The 22,189-nt window shown below is 46.7% G+C and overlaps 1 protein-coding gene across 1 annotated transcript in view; it reads right to left on the bottom strand.

The window, feature by feature from the left end:
- Window positions 1-22,189, bottom strand: part of PRKCA (protein kinase C alpha) — a 380,941-nt gene that overhangs the window by 208,828 nt on the left and 149,924 nt on the right. The window contains exon 3 of the mRNA XM_060082984.1: window positions 10,644-10,726. Within this exon, the coding sequence (XP_059938967.1) occupies window positions 10,644-10,726 (83 nt within the window). The remainder of the gene's footprint in view (window positions 1-10,643; window positions 10,727-22,189) is intronic.

Below are 22,189 nucleotides of genomic sequence, written 5' to 3'. Positions count from 1 at the left end.
GCGTTTGCTCACAGCTTCTGGTGCAACACAGTATAAACAGCTGTCACCAAAGCGACTCTCCCACTGGTTTCATCTCTCTCGGCCACTGTCGAAGGCCTAGACAGAATTCCTACTAAGTAGGTTCATTGACTGTTGTCACTGTTTTGGACCCTTACTCTCACTGTAAATAAAGAAATGTCACAGTGATAATGCTGTAACTAGAAACCCCTCCATCTTCCTTCCTCTCCTATCCCCTAGGAAACGCACTTCTTTTTGTCCGCAGACTTTTCCTGAGCCTCCCACTGGCAATTTATTAAACAGCAAAGACAGAGCCAAGGTGAGGAAGGTATTAGCTAATTGAATGGGACGCCTACTTCAGTTTAACAAAGAGTGACTCATTGAAAGCCAGGAACAAGCTCTGGCATAAGCCAAAGAGCTCTCTGGGCTGGCTTTCAACTTAGGGTGAAGCCACTTGCATTGAATCTTTCCAGAAACCCAGGGTCCTGGGAAGCCCTACCTTCCCATTTTCTTGAAGAGAACCAGAACCAAGTCTCCAAACGGCTCTGGGCTCTCACCTGGCCCATCAGGTGCTGTAGCCTTCACTGTGGGCACCGTCAGTCCTCTTGGTGAATGCTTTTACTGTTAACATCTTGGGATTTTATAATCTCAGTTTCTTACTGTTTTGAGATTTCTCATAGACACACTGACCCCAGACTCCGACCCCCAAAATAGAGCCTTCGCCAACAGAAAGCCTGCCCCTGAAGTTGGCTTTTCCTAACCAACCATGCGGCACCACGGAAAGAACAGGGTTGGAAGCAGAGAGACCTGGGTCAAAGCTCACCACTTACTGCTGGACTCTGGCGGGTCGCTTAACCCCCAAGCCTCCATTTTCACATCTGTACAATGAAGATAATGACGTGTGCATTTATGTGGGTTATCCACGGAAGTAATCATCTGAATAAATAATCATGTTGATTCATATGTATGACTTCCCACTACAGATAAGCTATTTGAAGACAAAGACCATGTTTCTTTTTTTAACCTTTCCATCTCATAGCACCTGGCATGAGATAAACGCTCAAAGAATATTTAACAATTACAAATAATAGCAGAAAAAGCATCAGACATAGAGATGCTAGGTACACATCAGGTACCATCATAAAGATGTCATGACTTGTGGAGCAGAACTTCTAGCTCTGAGCTCCCAATGATTTGAGCCACAAGTGGCCCCAGACTCCAGTTCTCAGGCACAGGTTAATTTGGTTGTTTGTACATCATGAACTGATATTACTAAGTCACTTGGTATGGGTCAGAAAAAATAAGGAAGGCTTCATACCAATTTTTTTTTTTTTTTTTTTTTTTTTTTGCAGTACGCGGGCCTCTCACTGCCGCGGCCTCTCCCGTTGCGGAGCACAGGCTCCGGACACGCAGGCTCAGCGGCCATGGCTCACGGGCCCAGCCGCTCCATGGCATGTGGGATCCTCCCGGACCGGGGCACGAACTCGTATCCCCTGCATCGGCAGGCAGACTCTCAACCACTGTGCCACCAGGGAAGCCCCATACCAATTTTTGACCCCAATCAGTCAAAAGCTATTGTCCAAATCCACCATTTTTTAAACTCAACTCCAAATAGCTGAGACCATGGTTTGAAATGACTACTGTAAAGAGAAGGAAAGCCCATCAGGTGTGGCTTCCACCTGTGAGGTGACATAATAATGCTGATGAAACATCATTCCTAAGTTCTGGGCAAGTTCAGTAACAATCTCACGTGTAGCTTAAACTAGCCAAGTAATTCAAGATCATGTAAATACAACTGGTGATCAAATTAGGTTATCAGACCTTCATCCACTCATTCTCTGGTTCAATAACTATTCTTTGTGCACCCATTCTGTGCCAGGCTCTGCACTGGGCTGTTGGTTTCCAAAGGGAAACGAAAGAGGACAGCCCCATGAAGAATTCACTGTGTAGGCATGACCGTCAAGGAAGACAACAATTTTCTAGAATGGGTATTAACTATAAGTGTCCATGAGAAGCTACGCAATGATTCCTACGTGTTTTCCAAGCTTCAAGCACAAAAGTCGCTTTCAAATCTGATGTCAGAGACAGTTTATAATTTTCCCAAGAAAAGCACTGTCTACCTTATCATCTTACCCTCTTTTTGACCAAAAATGGTACCACCCACCTTAATCACACCCCTTTTTCAGATCTGGCTCCACTGCACTTTTGGCTGCTTCCCCTAAACAATCACACCACACTCTCAAAGGCTGACGGGGCAGGGGGGGCAAGAGGAGAGATTTTGAAAAGAATGAGTCGCTGGCCGTATGTGCCATTCTGAGCGTAGCGTTCCAAAGACATTCGCGCAGTAGCAACTTCAGCCATTGGATTAAGCTGAAAAGCCCCCGGGGTGACACTCTCAAAAACAGGTCTCCTGGCCCCCTGGTTCCAGCACAGGGCACCTTCTCTATTTTCACACCACACACACCCCCTCTTCTCACTGGTGCATCAAGAGGATGGATGTCCCACCCTCCACGGCCCCCCGTAGCACATCAGAACTGCAGATGGAGATGCAAGTGTTGGAGGCTATTTTTAATTCTCAGCTAAATTAATTTGGTGCAAAAGTAGCAGGAGTCCCTACCCTTGTAGGAAATACTTCTGTTACTGTGAATCTGGTACATAAAATAATCCACCCACTGAAGAACAGAATTAGCACGGTAGCTTTGGGTTGGGTTTGTTTCCCCGAAATAACTTCTTTTCCAGGTTTCCCGTGGCAGCATGGCACGTGAGGAGTGCAGACCGGGGTTTCAGGACCAGCGAGGCTTCCACTGAAAGGTTCACCTGGGGGGATCTCACCAGGATCTGCAGAACATGGCGGGTCTCTCTGGCCTGTGCTCTTTTAATGGGTCCTCTTGCAAGGATGTGTCACCTGAGTTTACACACCACTGGGTAGCAGCATTTGGTGAGGGATGAACTCCCGTAAGCCAGCAGGAAAAACAGGAAAATATTGGTCTACTTTTTTTTAAAAGAACATTTTGAAAAAAAAATTGAAATAAATCTTTAAAATGTCACCACCTTCAGGAAGCCTTCCCTCATTCTTCCATGAGATGCACTCTCCCCTCCACTCAAACTCAACAACAGCTTATTTCTTCCCCCACTGATGGCAGCCGTCACATGCAACCTTACAGTGTGAGGATCTGCATCCTTTTCATCAGAGAGGATGCACTGGGAGGGCAGGACCTGTCCTTCACCTTTTTAATCTTCACAGCTTGAAGCCCTCGATAAACATTTAGGTGACAAAATATTATTTAGGGCTGAAGACAACTGTGAAGATCACCAAGTTCAATCTCCCTATTGATGAATAAGAAAACCACCATCTAGAAAGGTTTTCAGTGACTTGGCAGGGCAGGGCTCCCAGTTCCTTCTCTGAGACTCTCTTTACCTCACTCTGCTGAATTTTATTCATTTATTTTTTTTGAAGGGGAGGGAAATCTTTCTCCTTACTTTCTTTTTTCTTTTCTTTTTCTTTTTTAATTTTTGGCCATGTTGGGTCTCCGTTGCTGCGCATGGGGCTTTCTCTAGTTGTGGCGAGCCAGGGCTGCTCTTCGTTGCAGTGGCTTCTCTTGTTGCGGAGCACGGGCCCTAGAGCACACAGGCTTCAGTAGTTGTGGAGTGCGGCTCAGTAGTTGTGGCTCACGGGCTCTAGAGCACAGGCTCAGTACTTGTGGTGCATGGGCTTAGTTGCTCCGCATCATGTGGGATCTTCCTGGACCAGGGCTCGAACCCGTGTCCCCTGCATTGGCAGGCAGATTCTTAACCACTGCGCCACCCGGGAGGTGCCTCTGCTGAATTTCAAATGCCACTTTTTAGCGCCTGCACTTTTTACAAATCACACTTTGTTGGTTCAGGAATGTAAAAAATGTTTGGGGTTTAACAGGGTTTTTCTCACACAATGGTCTTGTTTCCCTATTACATATAAAAGCACACTTTGAGAAAATAGAAGATCCACTAATTAAATTTATTTCTAGATTTATTTTACATGTTTCTAGTTTTGGTATAAATGCAGCTTTGAAAGGTTGAAATTTAAACAACTTAGCGGTCTTTTTTCCTTTGCTCAGTTTCTAAGACCCCGAGAAGAACTTCAGAACAAGAGTATTTGCAGGGTGTCAAAAGGCAAAGCAGGCAGCTCGGTTCTCTGGACACACGGCTGCCCGCGGGGTCCAGCTCCTCCGGACACTGCTCCTGCTCTGCAGCAAGCTGTGCACTGGGTCCCATTTTTGGCTGTGAGTCAGTCATTTATGGTCGATGCTCTCAGCTTCTGCAGATGGCTCGGTTTTACGGGCTTCACAGACTTGAAGGCGCACCCAGATCGGAAGCAAGCTTCCCCGCCTTGTAACAAGTTGGTTCATCTCCTCACTTGTATTCTTGCAAGCATGCAGGCGGCTGCAGCTACCTCCCGATGCCACCTGCATGGAGGGGGCTCCCCCCAACCCGGGAAGCTTCAGTAATGACCCCGGAGGTTATTTTTAAATCCCCTGAATTCGACTCAATTGGACGGCTCAGATACAAGAAGAGCAAAGCCCTTCAGGAATCGTTTCTTCCCGGACAGGCCAGGGGCACCGGCCGGTGAGGATGCGTCAGGTGAATGAAGGCAGGGAGACTACCCGAAATGCAGACCAAACCCCGGGAAGCCGATGGCCTCCAGGGCTTGAAGCCTTTCAACAGACCCCCCTCCACCTTCTCCAATGTCCACATACCCAGCACACAGGGCAAACCTCCCAAGGATTACGTTTAAAGAGCTGTTGAGCACTTGTGTCATCTTAAACACATCACATAAGACTCCTCTCTCCCTACACTTTTACAGATTGAAGCGGGTGAGTCCAGACATGATCTTTCACAGCGGGACTGAGATTGGTGTGAGGCTCTCTCTAAAAGTGACGCTTCGTGGCTTTTCTCACTGAAGGCGCAGAGAAAACAAAGTATGGAAAACAAGGATTTAAAGTGCTAACATACACGCACACACGCGCACACACACAAAAGCATGTGCACAGACCCTGGAAACCCAGGTACCTCATGTGCCCTCTGGCAGGAGGGGAGTCACAAGGAGACACAATTCTCGAGGGACAGAGGTTGTCCTAAGGACAGGGAGGGGCTCCAGACTGAAGGACAGAGGCTTCGAGCTGAAAAATTTAAAAGTGCAGGGAAGGGGCCTGAGGAGGAGCCGGCCCCTCAAACCCAGCCCGCCGGGCCCTGCCCGGTGGGCCTCACCGCAGCCCGGGCAGGGCAGGGACGGGACAACCATCAAGGCAGGTGGCCAGTGTTAGCTGAAGAAAGAAGAGCGCTCTGGTCCCTTCAGAAGAACCAAGTCACAGCGCTCGCTCCCCCCAAGCCAAATGAGGTGACGCTCCCCCTCCACCTGCCATGGCCTGGCTCCAGTCTTAATTTGGGGGCGGGGAGGGAGAGAAGAGCTATTTCTAAATGTGGACCCTCCCTCTCACAAAATCCTGGACAAAGGGCAGGGGTGCTGGGCGGGGCCCCGAGCTGCGTCCTGAGGGTGCACACCTGCAAGCCGCAATCCTGCACCAACTCAAAACGCCCTGGCAATGTGAGGTGAGGAGTGAGCTGCGCGTTCTGAGCCCCGGACCGCAGCTCCGCACGCCTGCATCTGGCTGTGAGGCCAGGCTCTGAGGACCCGCAGCATCAGTGAACGAGCCAACCTCTCGTGTCAGGGTCATTGGAAGTCTTCCCTCTTCTTCTCTCCTCGGGTGCACGGGCCTGCGCTTAAAGTCTCAAAAATTGTGGCTTTTATGTGTAGGCATGCTGGGAGGGAATTTCTGTCCAGAGGGGGTGGGGAGGCTGGGCGACTGGCCAGAGGGTTTTTTGGGGGCGGGGGAGGGTCCTTCCACTGAACCCAGAAGCCTCTTCTCCTCAAGGTTCCCTGCACTTCTGCATCCTTTCCACCAGACTGCTCCTTGAGACGTGAAGACTATGCCTGCTCAAAAGAATGTGTTCTTTGTTGTTGTTGTTGTTGTTTGTTTTTGTGGTACGCAGGCCTCTCACCGCTGTGGCCTCTCCCATTGCGGAGCACAGGCTCCGGACACGCAGGCTCAGCGGCCATGGCTCACAGGCCCAGCCGCTCCGTGGCATGTGGGATCTTCCCGGACCGGGGCACAAACCCGTGTCCCCTGCACTGGCAGGCAGACTCTCAACCACTGTGCCACCAGGGAAGCCCCAAAAGAATGTTTAACTCCCTTCGCATCTGGTTCCTGTAATCCGGGTACCACTAGGTTATTTTTCAGTATTTTCCGTTCCTTTCCTCTTGAAGGTGGCAGGGCAGGCACAGTCTCTGTGGATTTCCGAGACGTGTGGCTTCCTTCGCCCCCTCTGTGGATGCTCTGGGGTCCGCTGAGCCCAGCGAAGACGTTATTTAAGGAGCACAGACACTGGGCATCTTAAGTATTCACCGTGGTTTGAAAAAAGCTTTAATTTCTTTAATTTTCAGGGAACAAACGCCTGGGGTAGTTTTAAATTAGATTTCCCTGCTCCTGATCCTTCCATCCTTTGACCTGGTCTTTTTCATCCCCATCAGCTCTCTTCTAAACATCTGAACAGAACTTTCAATGATGAAACCAGGTAGCAGGTTGTCAACGTGCTCCGCTGACCACAGGACCAGGCCAGGGACCCCTCTCTCTTTCCCTTCACAGCCAACACCCTGGAAAGAATCAGCCACAAACCTACCAGGTATTCCGGGGCAACAGGATGCTGCCCCAGCTCATTTAATTTTCTTTCTTTAATATGCCTCAGTCTCCACATCTAAAAAATAAAGTTAACCTACAGAAATCTCTAATACCCCTTCCAGCTCTATAATCCCATGATTTTAAAATGTATTCCCCATCCTCAGCTCAGCTTTATGTCCTAATACCTTCATGCTCTTCCAACTACTTCCCTGGTGAGTTCAGTGTGGGAAGCCTGTAGGTTTGTTCAATAAGTAAATTCGTCCCACACACAGACGGAAGTCACATCGCACACCCTGGCTCCAGAAAGCCGCAATCACAGTCTCTGGATGCCAAGGACCAAAAGGCAAAATTTCCCCTTGGAAAAGAATGCACAATCCTTTTTGATCATATAGGCAGGACTGGTCCATTATTCTGTACCTTTTTAATAGCTCACCCACTTCTTTTTCTCTCAGATTCAAAAAAAAGCTCATCTTGTAACTTAAATTTTGAATATATTAAAATGTGAGGCAAGTCAACACACACAAAGATGAGCAGGGGCAGAACTCAGGGGACTCGGCAGATCACAGGTACGCCTTCTGTTACGCTTCACAGCGAAAAGCTCTTTGCTAACACTCCGCACCTGGCCCCAGGCTGGGAGGAGGGTGGCCACAGCGATCAGCCAAAACAGGATAAAATTCTGAGCGGGTTGTTTGTTTTTTTGTTATTGAGCTGCATGAGCTGCTTGTAAATTTTGGAGATTAATCCTTTGTCAGTTACTTCATTTGCAAATATTTTCTCCCATTCTGAGGGTTGTCTTTTGGTCTTGTTTATGGTTTCCTTTGCTGTGCAAAAGCTTTGAAGTTTCATTAGGTCCCATTTGTTTATTTTTGTTTTTATTCCCATTTCTCTAGGAGGTGGGTCAAAAAGGATCTTGCTGTGGTTTATGTCATAGAGTGTTCTGCCTATGTTTTCCTCTAAGAGTTTGATAGCTTCTGGCCTTACATTTAGATCTTTAATCCATTTTGAGCTTATTTTTGTGTATGGTGTTAGGGAGTGTTCTAATCTCATACTTTTACATGTATCTGTCCAGTTTTCCCAGCACCACTTATTGAAGAGGCTGTCTTTTCTCCACTGTATATTCTTGCCTCTTTTATCAAAGATAAGGTGACCATATGTGCGTGGGTTTATCTCTGGGCTTTCTATCCTGTTCCATTGATCTATATTTCTGTTTCTGTGCCAGTACCATACTGTCTTGATTACTGTAGCCTTGTAGTATAGTCTGAAGTCAATGGGCAGAAGACCTAAACAGACATTTCTCCAAAGAAGATATACAGATTGCCAACAAACACATGAAAGAATGCTCAACATCATTAATCATTAAAGAAATGCAAATCAAAACTACAATGAGATATCATCTCACATTGGTCAGAATGGCCATCATCAAAAAATCTAGAAACAATAAATGCTGGAGAGGGTGTGGAGAAAAGGGAACACTCTTGCACTGCTGGTGGGAATGTAAATTGATATAGCCACTATGGAAAACAGTATGGAGGTTCCTTGAAAAACTACAAATAGAACTACCATATGACCCAGCAATCTCACTACTGGGCATATACCCTGAGAAAACCATAATTCAAAAAGAGTCATGTGGGCTTCCCTGGTGGTGCAGTGGTTGAGAGTCCACCTGCTGATGCAGGGAACACGGGTTTGTGCTCCGGTCTGGGAAGATCCCACATGCCGCGGAGTGGCTGGGCCCATGAGCCATGGCCGCTGAGCCTGTGCTCCGCAACAGGAGAGGCCACAACAGTGAGAGGCCCGCGTACCACACACAAAAAATGAGTTATATACCAAAATGTTCACTGCAGCTCTATTTACAATAGCCAGGACATGCAAGCAACCTAAGTGTCCATCATCGGATGAATGGATAAAGAAGATGTGGCACATATATACAATGGAATATTACTCAGCCATAAAAGGAAACGAAATTGAGCTATTTGTAATGAGGTGGATGGACCTAGAATCGATCATACAGAGTGAAGTAAGTCAGAAAGAGAAAAACATAAATACCATATGCTAACACATATATATGGAATCTAAGGAGAAAAAAAAGGTCATGAAGAACCTAGGGGTAAGACGGGAATAAAGACACAGACCTACTAGAGAATGGACTTGAGGATATGGAGAGGGGGAAGGGTAAGCTGGGACAAAGTGAGAGAGTGGCATGGACATATATACACTACCAAACGTAAAATAGATAGCTAGTGGGAAGCAGCCGCATGGCACAGGGAGATCAGCTCGGTGCTTTGTGACCACCTAGAGGGGTGGGATAGGGAGGGTGGGAGGGAGGGAGATGCAAGAGAGAAGAGATATGGGAACATATGTATATGTATAACTGATTCACTTTGTTATAAAGCAGAAACTAACACACCATTGTAAAGCAATTATACTCCAATACAGATGTTAAAAAAAAAAATTCTGGGCTTCCCTGGTGGCGCAGTGGTTGAGAGTCCGCCTGCCGATGCAGGGGACACGGGTTCATGCCCTGGTCCGGGAAGATCCCACATGCCGCGGAGCGGCTGGGCCCGTGAGCCATGGCTGCTGAGCCTGCGCGTCCAGAGCCTGTGCTCCGCAACGGGAGAGGCCACAATAGTTAGAGGCCCGCGTACCGAAAAAAAAAAAAAAAAAAAAAAATTCTGACCAGGAAAGGAGCTGCTGAAGATAATTAACAGGCATAAACAAGCATCAACCAAGGCTTCCCTAGGTAAGCAAGTCTGTCCTATGCAAACCCGGATGTGTGTTACCATCTACGTAGAATATTTGGAGCCAACAGAGGATTCAGAACAAGATCACAGATGCGATCAGAGTTGGCCGACAGGCCCTTTAGGGGATTGTGAACTTGGCCTCTCACCCTGCTGGTCTCTCCCGACCCCCTTCCCTGCCTTCCTCTCCCACGCGATCTGCAGGATGGGGCTCCTCAGAGCTCTCTCCTGGCCTCTAACTTCTTTTCTTCTACATCTGTAATCTCCCTCAAGGCAAGATGATCCACTCGGAATGCCTTAAAAAAACAAAAACAAAAAATCCAAAAAAACCCAACCAGAACAATCAGAACAAGCACCAAAGGTAGGAATAACTTGGAGCAAATCATTTAAGTATTAGTGGCCAATGAGGTCCAGCACACGCCATCCAGAAATGCCTACTCTCCCGGGCCTACCCTGCAAATTTTTTTTTCAGTTAAAAATATGACTTTCCATGTAACAGTTCAAGTTCCCCTCCACTGGATGTATTTTAGGCACTGGTGCTTCCCCCGCCCCCAAACTCCCACTCTGCTCTGCCGACCCCGCTTTTCAGCCGACAAGGGATGCAACGGAGAGACTCAGCAGAGACAGGCAGAGTTAGGTCACAAATCAGAGAGATGAGGTATTCACATGTGGGCAGTTTCAGAGATCATTTGTTCAGCAAAACCGACGCTGAATTATTCAAGTCAACAGGAGCATTTATAATACCTAATGAAAGGCAGCAAGGATCCCATGAGACAAACTAGGGACAGTTTGTTACATCGGCCAAAAGCAGTGAGGGCCCTACTAGTTAATCGACGTTACAAATAAACTGAAGGGCAATTTATGTTCATTGTAAAATGTGTCAACATTTTCCAAAATAAACTGCCTTGTGTTTGTGAAAGCTAGGACTATAAATTTGGTAGATTTAGCCTACGTGCCACCCAGAGCTGAAGAGTACAAAGAAGATAACAGGAAATTCTCCTCTGAGCCTGGGATAGTCCTGCCAGGGTTCAAAAGGACTATAAATCTATTCATTAGTAAAAGCCAAAGTTATATGAAATGAACTGGTAAGCCTTCCCATGAACAGTATGTGCCAGAACAACAGTAGTTCAGGCATTAAAAATATTAAACTCGGAAACCCTCATCAACATAAAATAATAGTTTCCAGGCTACTTACATCAGTGTCAGGTCCTTTATCCGCACCCGGACAAGAAAAAGTAACAAATTCATGGCATCTCTTGTGAACCACAAAACAGCAAACTGGTGGAGAGAAAAGAAAACTAAAATTAGTAAGGTCTAGATTGAATATACAAAGCTTTGTTTTCCAAACAGGGCTACATGCTGTCATAAGTCAATTTAATTTCACTACAGAAAGAATCTCATAAACAGTCATCAGAAGGCATTTCATTCAAGACTCAGCCACATTTGGTTTTGGGGGGTTTTTAATAAACTTGTTTAGTTATTATTTATTTTTGGCTGCGTTGGTCATTGCTGCACATGGGCTTTCTCTAGTTGCAGCGAGCAGGGGCTACTGTTCATCATGGTGTGTGGGCTTCTCATTGTGGAGCACGGGCTACAGGCGTGTGGGCTTCAGCAGTTGTGGCTCGCAGGCTCAGCAGCTGTGGTGTGAGGGCTTCAGTAGTTGTGGCTCTCGAGCTTAGTTGCTCCGCGGCATGTGGGATCTTCCCAGACCAGGGCTCGAACCCGTGTCCCCTGCATTGGCAGGAGGATTCTTAACCACTGCGCCACCAGGGAAGTCCCCACATTTGATACTGACTGGACTCCTACATAACAGAACCACAAAATGCCAGCACGGACAGGGCCCCGGGAGACCTAAACCTTAGTTCCTCTTCTCTAAAGTTGAGGGGAAGGGCTAGGGATTGTTAAGACAGTTCTGCCAAGGTATAAACCAGGAAGCAACATGTAAAGTACTGTGCACTCTCCTCCAACAATACAGAGGTGTGTAAACGTTGATAAACACTAGACCCTATTAGTAAGAGAATAATTTATTATAAATAGTATGTGCATATCCCCAACTGTGGGTGCAGAACTTCCTTAGAAGAATTCTGAACGTCAAGAACTCCTGAAGACACAAACCCAACCTACAGAAAACAGCCCTCTGAAGTGAAGAAAAGCTAGGGTGCCTCCTCACACCCCTCTTGTATATGCCTGCTTGAGACTAGCTGGAAGGGGACCCGCAAATCTACCAAATCCACGACACGAAGCGTCTTCCAAACTCAGCGTGGTTTGGTAAGTATTCCCGGAGATGAATCAGTAACTGAATCATCAGTTATAGAAATTAATAAGTAACCTAAGATTTTTATGAAAAGTATAACATGGAGGATACAAAACAATAAATGACCGAGGTCACCCTTCCTTAAAAGCTTCCAGTTCAGCTCCAAAGGGCATAACCCACTACTCTATTGTTCTCTGCTGAACAGCACACTAAAAAACAATATTCCCTCAGAAATACTGGGTGAGTCCTCAGTCTTTAGTGCAGAAGGCAGGCTAGAAATCCCCAGGTTCCTAGCTCTCGTCCACTCCCACAAGTGACACCAGCAGTATACCTTCCTGCACATGTGTCAGTAGATAAAGCCAACTGAAGAGGGTCAGGCCCAGGAGAGGGTGCGAGAGGCTGGCAGGTTTGCCCAGAGCCAAGACCCTAAAGCTAAGGGAGCATTTAGGGGCCAGGAAGACGTTCAGGATATCTGTGATCAGCACGAGCAGCCCCGAAAGGTGCGAGAGCCAGAATAACAGACAAAAGCAGTGCTTCTGAAGGGCCAGTGGTGGTGAGGGAAGAACACACTGGAACAGACCAGGCCGTGAGGGCCAGTGGAAGCCCACTGTACAGTCTGGGGATGAAAGTGATCACCCAGCACTATTCAGTCTGTAAGAGACGGAGGTAAGAGCTGTCAGGGAAACCGAAGAACTGATGGGACCTGCCAGCTGACCCCAGGCGCCATCTGTCGGAGGCTCTCCTGTTCCGTGTCGCTCTGATGGGTCATTTCACCTGCCTGACCTCACTGAGTCCTCATAACACTGCTTAATATGCTCTGACGTCCACATTTTATGGAAGGGAAAACGCTGTACTGATCTCTGCCGTCTAGCGTGTTACAAGCACACAGTGTCTGCAGACAGAAGAGATGGTGGGAGAGGACAGATGGACGGAGAGATGAACGGGGCAGACAGAAAAGGGTCTTAGGTACAGTCACCCTCCTCCATGTAGTGGAGCGAGGACTCGAACTAAGGTTTGCTGGACCCTACAGCCCTTACCCTCTACCACGTCACACTGATGGACAGGAGAGCAAAAGATGCTGAAGGTGATGCCAGGATTCTGCACGTGGGTGCCAGGAAAATGGGTACATAAAAACATAGTTTTAAGTGTATTTAATAAATATATACACATAACTATATGTATGTGTGTGTGTGTCTATGCGGGTGTATACATGTGAAACCTGGAGGATGAAGATGGGGGTAAACCACGTCAGGGAAGCAGGATAAAGGATGACTGTTTTCCTTTTAAACAGTTTTATTTTGAGATGGTCATAATACAAGGTCACTGTAAAAGTACATCTTTTATAAAAATACTTCAGGCTCGGCATGAGCAGGTAGAATTGGACAAGTGAGGGAACCATCCACAGGAAGGTGAACACTCAAGATCTCCTCAGGAGCGACCTTTCAGGAGCAGAGATAACCTGAGGGAGGGGCTCTCTCGGGCTGCTGCCCACTGGGCACCACTGGGGCCGGAGGGGGGGACTGTAAAGGAGCAGAGGAAAGAGCCCCTGGCCGCCCAGGCAGGGCCCAGACACTGCAAAGGGCAGCGCTTCACTCCTAACAGCCTCCAGAGCAGCGGGCTTCCCTGGTGTGGCTGAAGCATCCCCATCGCGCCACTGCCTGAGGATGGATAATAAAGCAGCACAGAGGCTCAGATTAATCCCATCAGCTTGCTCTCCCCAGACAGGGTCAGCTTTCACTCACTGGGATTAGGATGATGAGTCGCTAAAGGGAGAGGGCCACGGGAGCCCTTTTTCCTCATCACAGTTTATTATGGATACGGTGTCTTGAAGCGAAAAGGTGCGTCCTGATTCCCTACTTAATCATTCAAACATTCGAGCCTTTCATCTCTTTTTTGTCCATCTCATTCAGGCGGACACTTAAGAAAATCCATATTTATCAGATCCCTTTGGCTAGTTCGGTGCTTGCACCTGTCCTTTCAATCCCCATTTACCTGTCAGTGCAATTACGTCTCTCCAGCTGGCCGTGTATTGATTGTACGCCTTAAATCGCATGTCCAATTTTCTCCTGAGAAGACCCACACCCTCACTGCACAATATAATCCGAAAGGGCAGCAAAAGCTCCACCCACCCCAAAATCACTTCTTCCCAACCTGCCTCAGCGGCCCCTCTCGCCCCACCTTACATCTAAAGTGCCTGTACTCACTCCCCCAATGGGACGGGGAGAGAAGGGTCCAGAGAGCTGCTCCCCCAGGAGACTTATCAGGGGATAAAGACCCTGCAAGGCCTGTTCAAAGAATCAAGATTCAGACCTAATGAAGAAGAACATGCCAGCACCCACGCCGGGATGTGGGGCTGATTAAGGAGAGGAAGCGCCAGAGACCCTCCCGGCTCATTCCCAGCCCCAGCTGCGGGGAGCCTGGGCGGCCAGGAAGAGGAGCTGCATTGGAGCGGACTCCAGGACACCAGGACACCAGCCGGAAGCAGCACTGCTTGGGAAAAGCTGCCCAGGAAACTAAGCAAGGGCCAGACACTCCAAAATCCCTGACAGCTGGCCTTGACCTCTGGTTTCAGGTTCTAAACTAAGTTGGGTAATTCTTACTTCGTAAGACAATAAAACACCAACATTTGAGAAGTCTTGCTAGTGCAGCTGAAGAATGAGAAAAGGACTGAATAGAAGAAGAGAATGCCCTGGGCTCACCAGGTCAGCACAGACCTCCTTGGGCTAACAATTAGGTGCTATTGTTTCTATCCTTTATTATTCGGAATTCTGAAAGTCTGCATCTCCCCACGTTCTGTGGGGCAAGGGAATGGGGAGCATGGAGGGTCAGGGGGATCACTCAGGACGCTTTCCATACATATTTGCTTGACCTTGGCAGGCAAGGAGGAATACGAAGAGACACAGGGCCTGGCAGCTTCTTCCTACCCCATGGTTTGTGTCCTGGAGCTGGACCCCTGGCCCCTCAAGGAGCCTTTGCTGAAGCAAGCCCAGGTTGGCCTATATGACTCTGGATGGGGTTTCATTTTCAAAGACCTTGGGTCACCTCTGCTTATATAACCAAATGAGAGGTTTGAAAATACGAAGCTATCCTGCAGCTTGAAGCCACAAAGTAAATCTTCATTCAATTATTTTCTAAGCACAAAATGGCTTTCCTCTAATCCCCTGTGATGCACTTCTGCTGTCTGGCCGTGACGGATGACACACGGCGCTAAGCAAACGACACGGAGGACAAAAAATAATCAGGACCACAGGCCTGGACAGACAGCGATTCTTAAGGTTACCTGGCTGTAAAATTGAGAATACTCACTCTCCTGGTCCATACTGCACAGTGATCTTACTTACGGAAGTGAAATAAACAGAAATTAAGGCAAGTTTTCGCCATCTGTCAAAAGTATGTTTCAGATACAGAATAAGTCACCTATGTTTGGCTCAAGAATTGGTAAAAAATCCCCCCCCCCAAAAAATAGAGGTGTGTGTGGTGACGCTGACCTGTTCATGTCCACAGCGGTCTTCAATCACAGTTGTTAGTTTCAAGAGAACAAAAACCAGGAAAGGGTGGGCTGAAATCCACTCAGAGAAACAACACCCCCTTCTGACTCTGTTCCCCCACCCGTGGATTTGGTAAGAGCGGGCTCAGCTCTAACGAGCCTTGGTTCATCACACACACCGGGTGGACCTGAGCGCTCTGTCTCTGTGTCAAATGTCATCGTCATACAGATGGGCAACTGGGAGCCCGTGATTCTGGACAATGTTTCCTAGAGTGATCGTGGGCAGATGCGAAGCCCAGAGACTCCTTCCATCCTCCATTCATGCACAGAGCTCTACTTAAAAAGAAAAAAAGCATGGTGAACTGATGCCACATAACAAGGAATCAGCTGCAGTTAAGTGCTTCTTGCTCATCAATGCAAATTCCTCCTTAAAAATGCCACCAACACGATCACACACAAAAAAGGTGATTAGTCACTACTTCATACCTACTAGGAAGGCTATTATTAAAAGAAAGAAGAAAACAAAGTACCAGGTGATGGTGAGGATGAGATGCAACTGGAACCTTTGTCCACTGCTGGTAAGAATGTAAAATGGTACAGTCCCTGTGGACAACAGTACACCTATTTCTCAAGAAATTAAACATAGAACTACCCTACCATCCAACAATTCCACTTTTGGGTATAAAACCAAAAGAACTGGAAGCGGATCTCAAGCAGAGATTTGTGCCTTGGTGTTCATAACAGACTTATTGCAGTAGTGAAATGTGGAAACAACCTTGATGTCCATCAAGAGATGGATGCATCAACAAAATGTGCTCTATACATACAATGTAACATCATTCAGCCTTAAAAAGGAAATTCTGACACCTGCTACAACATGGATGAACCTGGAAAACATTAGGCAGAGTGCAGTAGGCCAGTCGCAAAAGAACAAATGCCGTATGATTCCATTTATATGAGATCCCTAGAATTCGCAGAGATGTAAAGTAGAACAGAGGTTATGTGGGGTGTGGGTGGGTACAGAGTTTGTTTGGAATGATAAAGGAGTTTGGAAATGGTAAGTGGTGATGATTGTACAACCTTGTGCATATACTAAATGCCACTGAACTGTACACAAAAAAATGGTTAAACTAGTAAATTTTACGTTATGTATAGTTTACCACGATATAATTTAAGTAATGCGTCAAACTACAGTGACTGACATTTATGAAGTTATAAACAAGGGGCACAGCTGTAGAGTCTTGCTTATGTGAATTTATGATTTTCTTGTGTTCACAGTGGAGTTACAGCTCCAAAACCAACGAAGTATTTACTTCCATTTCATAAGATTCTACACAAAGTCCATGCCAGATCAGAGTGGGGACATGGGGAAAATTGAGTTTCAGAGCCAAGGACTCACACAATCGTGTAGGATTAGAGATGGGGTCCTTTATTTTTTGTTTTTTTAAGGGCTTCAAATGCTTGGCTATCTATCTATCTATCTATCTATTTATTTATTTATTTATTTATGGTTGTGTTGGGTCTTCATTTCTGTGTGAGGGCTTTCTCTAGTTTTGGCAAGCGGGGGCCCCTCTTCATCGCAGTGTGCGGGCCTCTCACTATCGCGGCCTCTCTTGTTGTGGAGCACAAGGTCCAGACGCGCAGGCTCAGCAATTGTGGCTCACGGGCCTAGTTGCTCCGCGGCATGTGGGATCTTCCCAGACCAGGGCTCGAACCCATGTCCCCTGCATTAGCAGGCAGATGCTCAACCACTGCGCCACCAGGGAAGCCCGAGATGGGCTCCTTTGACTTTCACATCTCACATGCGAATAGTCAGCATCAGTACCAGCGATGGAAACAAGGACCTTCACCCTGTGACCCGGCTTTCCTACCAAATCCTTGAGATACTCTGTCACTTCATTACACGCAAAATGGGATCATCCCTGTTCGCACTTACAAAGATCGCCATGCTTATTGTGGGGAAAAAATACATACTTATGTCATTTTCCATTTCTTTTTAAACAATAATTCCCTTTCACCTTCAAGTCTTAAGACCATATCATTTCAAATTCAGTTCACAGTCACGTAACATGGAACATATGCATAAAAAAACTTGTTGTCCAAAATTAAGGGGGTAAAAGCCATTATGTAACAAATCCTGAATTCAGAAAAAGGAACCTACTAAATTTAATAGTTTGACTTCATTTAGAGCAGAAGATGGGTAGCTGAGCTTCTGCGCGTTCCTTTTTTTAAATACATAAATGGCTGTCATCATGTGAGATGGTTTTAATTAAATTTTGCTTAGCTGGAAGGGATTAATGGAAGGTAGCATCACGTCGGAACCCAGTGAAATGAAAATCTCTAAGGCGAGCGAGCTGCTTTCAGCTTTGTAGGGAAAGTAACGAAAAACTGAGCTTATATTATATTTGCATGTTAAAAGAAAATTATTGGTTTCAGATTTGTAACAATGAAAACAGTCTTTTCGTGTGATACACATTTAAGTTGTATGAAAACAAATCAAATCAATGTGCTTTATCACATGGTATAAGGAATGCCATTCTTCAGCCGGTGCACTGATTCTGCCCCTACGCCTTTGTGCACATTCTCCCAAAGAGACCCTGTCAAAACCCCTAATATTCCTGATTCTGACCAGGCAGCCCCCTTCTCCCCGCTCCCGAGAAGAATCACCTTTAACGTCCTCTCAACTTTCTCTTTAACGTCACCAAGTCCCACGGATGCTTCCTCGTTTGCGTTCCTCCCTGGCTGGAACTGAGATGTACACCTTGAAGAAAGAGCTGAGGAACTGAACCCGAGGTGTGAAGGAAGGGGAGCCAGAGGTGGTCCCCACACTCTTAGCCAGAGGATCTAGGCCAACAATGTTGCCATGCTACAGCCAAGAGGAGAGCCCTGAGGTGCAAAGAGCAGAGAAGACCAAGGGGGAAGAGACAGACAGACAGAGACCGGATCTCAGTGTCGGCGTGGCACTCGCCCTCCAGGTCCGTGATCTGTCGAACACTCTTTAAAATGTTCATTTCCTTCATATATACCTGTACCTTCATATATCCCATCTAATTTAATACACCTGAATACAGAAGCGCGTGTCATACATGCTTTTTATGGCTAACGCCAGCTGGACCCGAGCTGTCTGCACCTGCAGCTGAAGGAGCCTGAATGACAAAGGGAGAACCGGCAGGTGGTGGAAATGAACGGAGGAGACCAAGAAGCAAGAAAGAATGCACCTGGATGTGGGAACCCGCAGCCTGGGCCAGCTGTTCACGGGAATTACACTAGCTGAAGGAGGAGAGACTTTTCCCTGTGCCGTTGTTTAAACAGAGGCCTCGGGTTTCGACAAGTTGCGCATGATGTCCAGGGGGGGTCACCAAGATACAGTGTCAGGCAGCAAGAGAACTTCAGAGCTCGGGGTCAAAGGACAGCTGGCGACCACAGACGACGGTCTGAGAGGCATCACTTGGCTGACAGCTGAAGCCAAGGCAGTGAGTGAGGACTCCAGGAAGGGGGGGTCCTGTGGACACCCACCTTTGCAGATGATGTGGAAAGGAGGTGGTGGTATGAGAGGAGAGAATGCGGGGGGCCTGGAGGGGCTGAAGGAAGAAAGGATTTTATACAGGAGTCTCCAGAACAGAAGCTCCCTCTGCAGCCACAGAATAAAGCTAAGCGTCGATGATTATTGGCCCATCACAGCCCCAGCATCACGGAAGAATGTAGATGACAGCCACGCACATGCCAAGGGGGAGCTGATAGCCAGTCTTCCTTCTTTTACTTATTTCAACTTCTTCCCATATTCAACTCAGAACTGAATGGAATGGCCTTTTCTGATGCCAACTGTCAATATACAGTAATAAAATCCGCCTACCTTAACTGTAGTATAAAGGCTGATCTGCGTTATGGAACCAAAAGCCTCCCTTAAAGTAGAGGACATATCATGCAACAGTGTTTGAAGGGAAACCCTAAGGTTTGATGGTTAAGGTCAAATCTGCAGTGCTTTTGTGCCGACTTCAACATCATCTAAAAATTCAACTTTCCTTGTAACTTCTTAAGGGCATAAAGCCTTCCTTCCCTGGCAACAGGAGCCCCTACCTGAACACCCACAACCCAGGACGCCCTTCAGATTTCCCTGTTTTGATGCTTAAACACTGCACACGTTCCACACAAGGGTTTATCAAGTCCGTAATATCAGACTTCTCTCTACAACACTTTTTAGCAATTTTTAAAAGAGTTTTAGGTTCATAGCAAAATTGAGTGGAAGGAACAGGGCTCTCCCATGCAGACCCCCTGTCCCCACACACATACGGCTGTCTCTGTTGTCAACGTCCTCCACCAGAATGGGGCATTCGTTACAACGGACGACCCTACATTGACATATCACCACCCGAAGTTCATAGTTAACATTGGGGTTCACTCTCACTGCAGTGTTTTTAAGTCTTTTATTTCTCAGTCTGGAATGACTTCAGCTGGGGTTTGTGAGGGACTTGCAAGGAGGTAAGGTTGAACTGGGCTCCAGAACCACAGACTTTGCCTTCTCTCTCCCCTTCCAGTCTAGAACCCCCTTATTTTAGCAGAACAGGACTTGTCTCCTCTGCACTGAGGTAACTCACTTCCAAGAGCACAGGTCTGCCTACTGTAAGGACACCTGAGACTGCACTCTTTCAGCAAAATGCATTCCACTTGTTTTAAGAGCACACCGAATCTTTCCAAGAATGGTGGGCAAAAGAAGCTGCAGCTCCAGAATCCTGGGAGGATGGAAGGTGGTAAATACACTTAGGAATCATGCTTCAATTCTCAATGCAAATGAAGAATGATCTCCTACAGTGTAGACGAAACCTCTAGCTTCTTAACAACTAATCCCATCTCGCCTGGGGCAGGAGCACGCAGCAGGGAAAAACCTATCTCTCGCTAGGGCTGTGAAAATGCTGCACTGGGACTGAATGTCAGGGAAAGTAACTGCGGGATCTCTCCTTTTCTCTGGCTCTATAGGCAAATATGTGTTTTTCTCAGTGGGTCTGTGCAAGGCTTTGGGGGAACTTCACTCTTATTCAATGTTTATCAAGCACATGTTTATCAAGCACCTCCCGTCCAGCCCCACTCCCCAGGCAGGAAGGTTCAAGGGCAGTGTCTGCCCTTAAGGAGCACAGGGTCTAGTTAAGAAAAACAACATGTAAAGGAAGAGGCATCTCTCACATCTTCTCTGTCCCTCCTCCTCCCTTTACCTCCCACTTGTTTTCTCCTTCAGTTATAATGCAGAAACCAGGGTATATTTTATATTATGGAGCAGTTTTACCTTTCTCTTTCTTAATTTTACTAGTCACAAATTGTAACCTCCTTCATGTACCTTTAAAAAATAGGATGTCTTCAATTTCCTTTCACAGACTCCAGCAAGGGAAAAAAAAAAAAAAAAAAGGATAAATGAAACAAGATTGGCAAAAGCCAACAATTACCAAAGCTGTGAGATGGGTATATGGTCTTCATTCTCTCTACTTTTGCAGATATTTGGAAACATACATAATAAAAGGCAAAAAAATAAGTTAAATGTGTTCAAGGTCTTTTTCTCCCTCCACTGATCAAAGGCCCTGAAGAAATTATGTCACTATATTGACGAAGAGTTAATCAGAAAAACCGGAGCAGAGACGTGTAAAATAAGTTTCTTTTATACCTACTATGTCAAGGATAATCAGACAATTCCATAGAATAGAATTTACGATCTTGCAACAGTTGTCTTTCAAGTCTCTGAAGCACACTCAGTGGAATTTATTGTCATTTCTACCCATCTCTCTTACCCAGAATTGCCAAATGACAATGTCTGTCATCTCATCATTTCAGGCATCAGCCATACTGTCATGGCTTGAACTGTGTCCTCCTATACCCCACAATTCATGCTGAAGCCCCAATCCCCAGTACTTTAGAACATGAAATTATTTGGAAATAGGGTTGTTGCAGATATAGCTAGTTAAGATCATACTGACGTAGGGTGAGCCCCAATCCAATATGACTGGTGTCCTTATAGAAAGGGGAAATTCGGGCACCCAGGAAGGATGTCCTGGGAAGATGAAGGCAGAAATCAGGTGATGCTTCCACAAGCCAAGAAGTGCCTGATTGCCAACAAAACCCTCAGACCAGGGGAGGGTCATGGAATAGATTCTCCCTCTCAGCCACAGAGGGAACCAACCCTGCTGATGCCTTGATTTTGGACTTCCAGCCTCCAGAACTTCTGTTTAAGCCAACCAGTTTGTGATACTTTGTTATGGCAGCCCTAGAAAACTTATATATACACACATATAAACCAAGGCAGTATCTAGAAAGTAAGTAATTCAATAACTGAAAATTGTACTCAGATGGGTACGTGTGTGTTTAAGAAAATAGCAACACTGTGCTTCTCAAATGGAACCCAGGTTACTAAGAGAAGGTTAAGTCTACAGTGTCCAGGTAAAGCTTCGTACAAAAATCAACTTCGGGGACTTCCCTGGTGGCACAGTGGTTAAAGATCCACCTGCCAACGCAGGGGACACATGTTCGATCCCTGGTCTGGGAAGATCCCACATGCCGCGGAGCAACTAAGCTCGTGCGCCACAACTACTGAGCCTACGCTCGAGAGCCCACGAGCCACAACTACTGAAGCCCGCCTGCCTAGAGCCCGGATTCCGCAACAAGAGAAGCCACCGCAATGAGAAGCCCACGCACTACAAGGAAGAGTAGCCCCCGCTCGCCGCAACGAGAGAAAGCCCGCACAGCAACAAAGACACAACGCAGCCAAAAATAATAAATAAATAAATGTATGCCTTTATGTATTAAAAAAAAAAATCAACTTCAGATTTCACCTAAGGGAGATGAACAAGAGCAGGCTGTAACAGCTCCGTGGAACAGCACATCTGTATCACCGGTGAACACTGAGGACAGCTTTAAGTCCAAAGCAGCAATGAGCAATTAACAAACTTGTGAGTTAGGGTTCTGTTCACACTTCCACAGAGAAAAATAAGGGACCACAAAGATTATGGGTGACTGTCGG

This window comes from Mesoplodon densirostris, chromosome 18 (assembly GCF_025265405.1).
Source record: "Mesoplodon densirostris isolate mMesDen1 chromosome 18, mMesDen1 primary haplotype, whole genome shotgun sequence".
Taxonomy (NCBI): Eukaryota; Metazoa; Chordata; class Mammalia; order Artiodactyla; family Ziphiidae; genus Mesoplodon; species Mesoplodon densirostris.
This window is presented reverse-complemented; position numbering and strand designations above follow the sequence as displayed.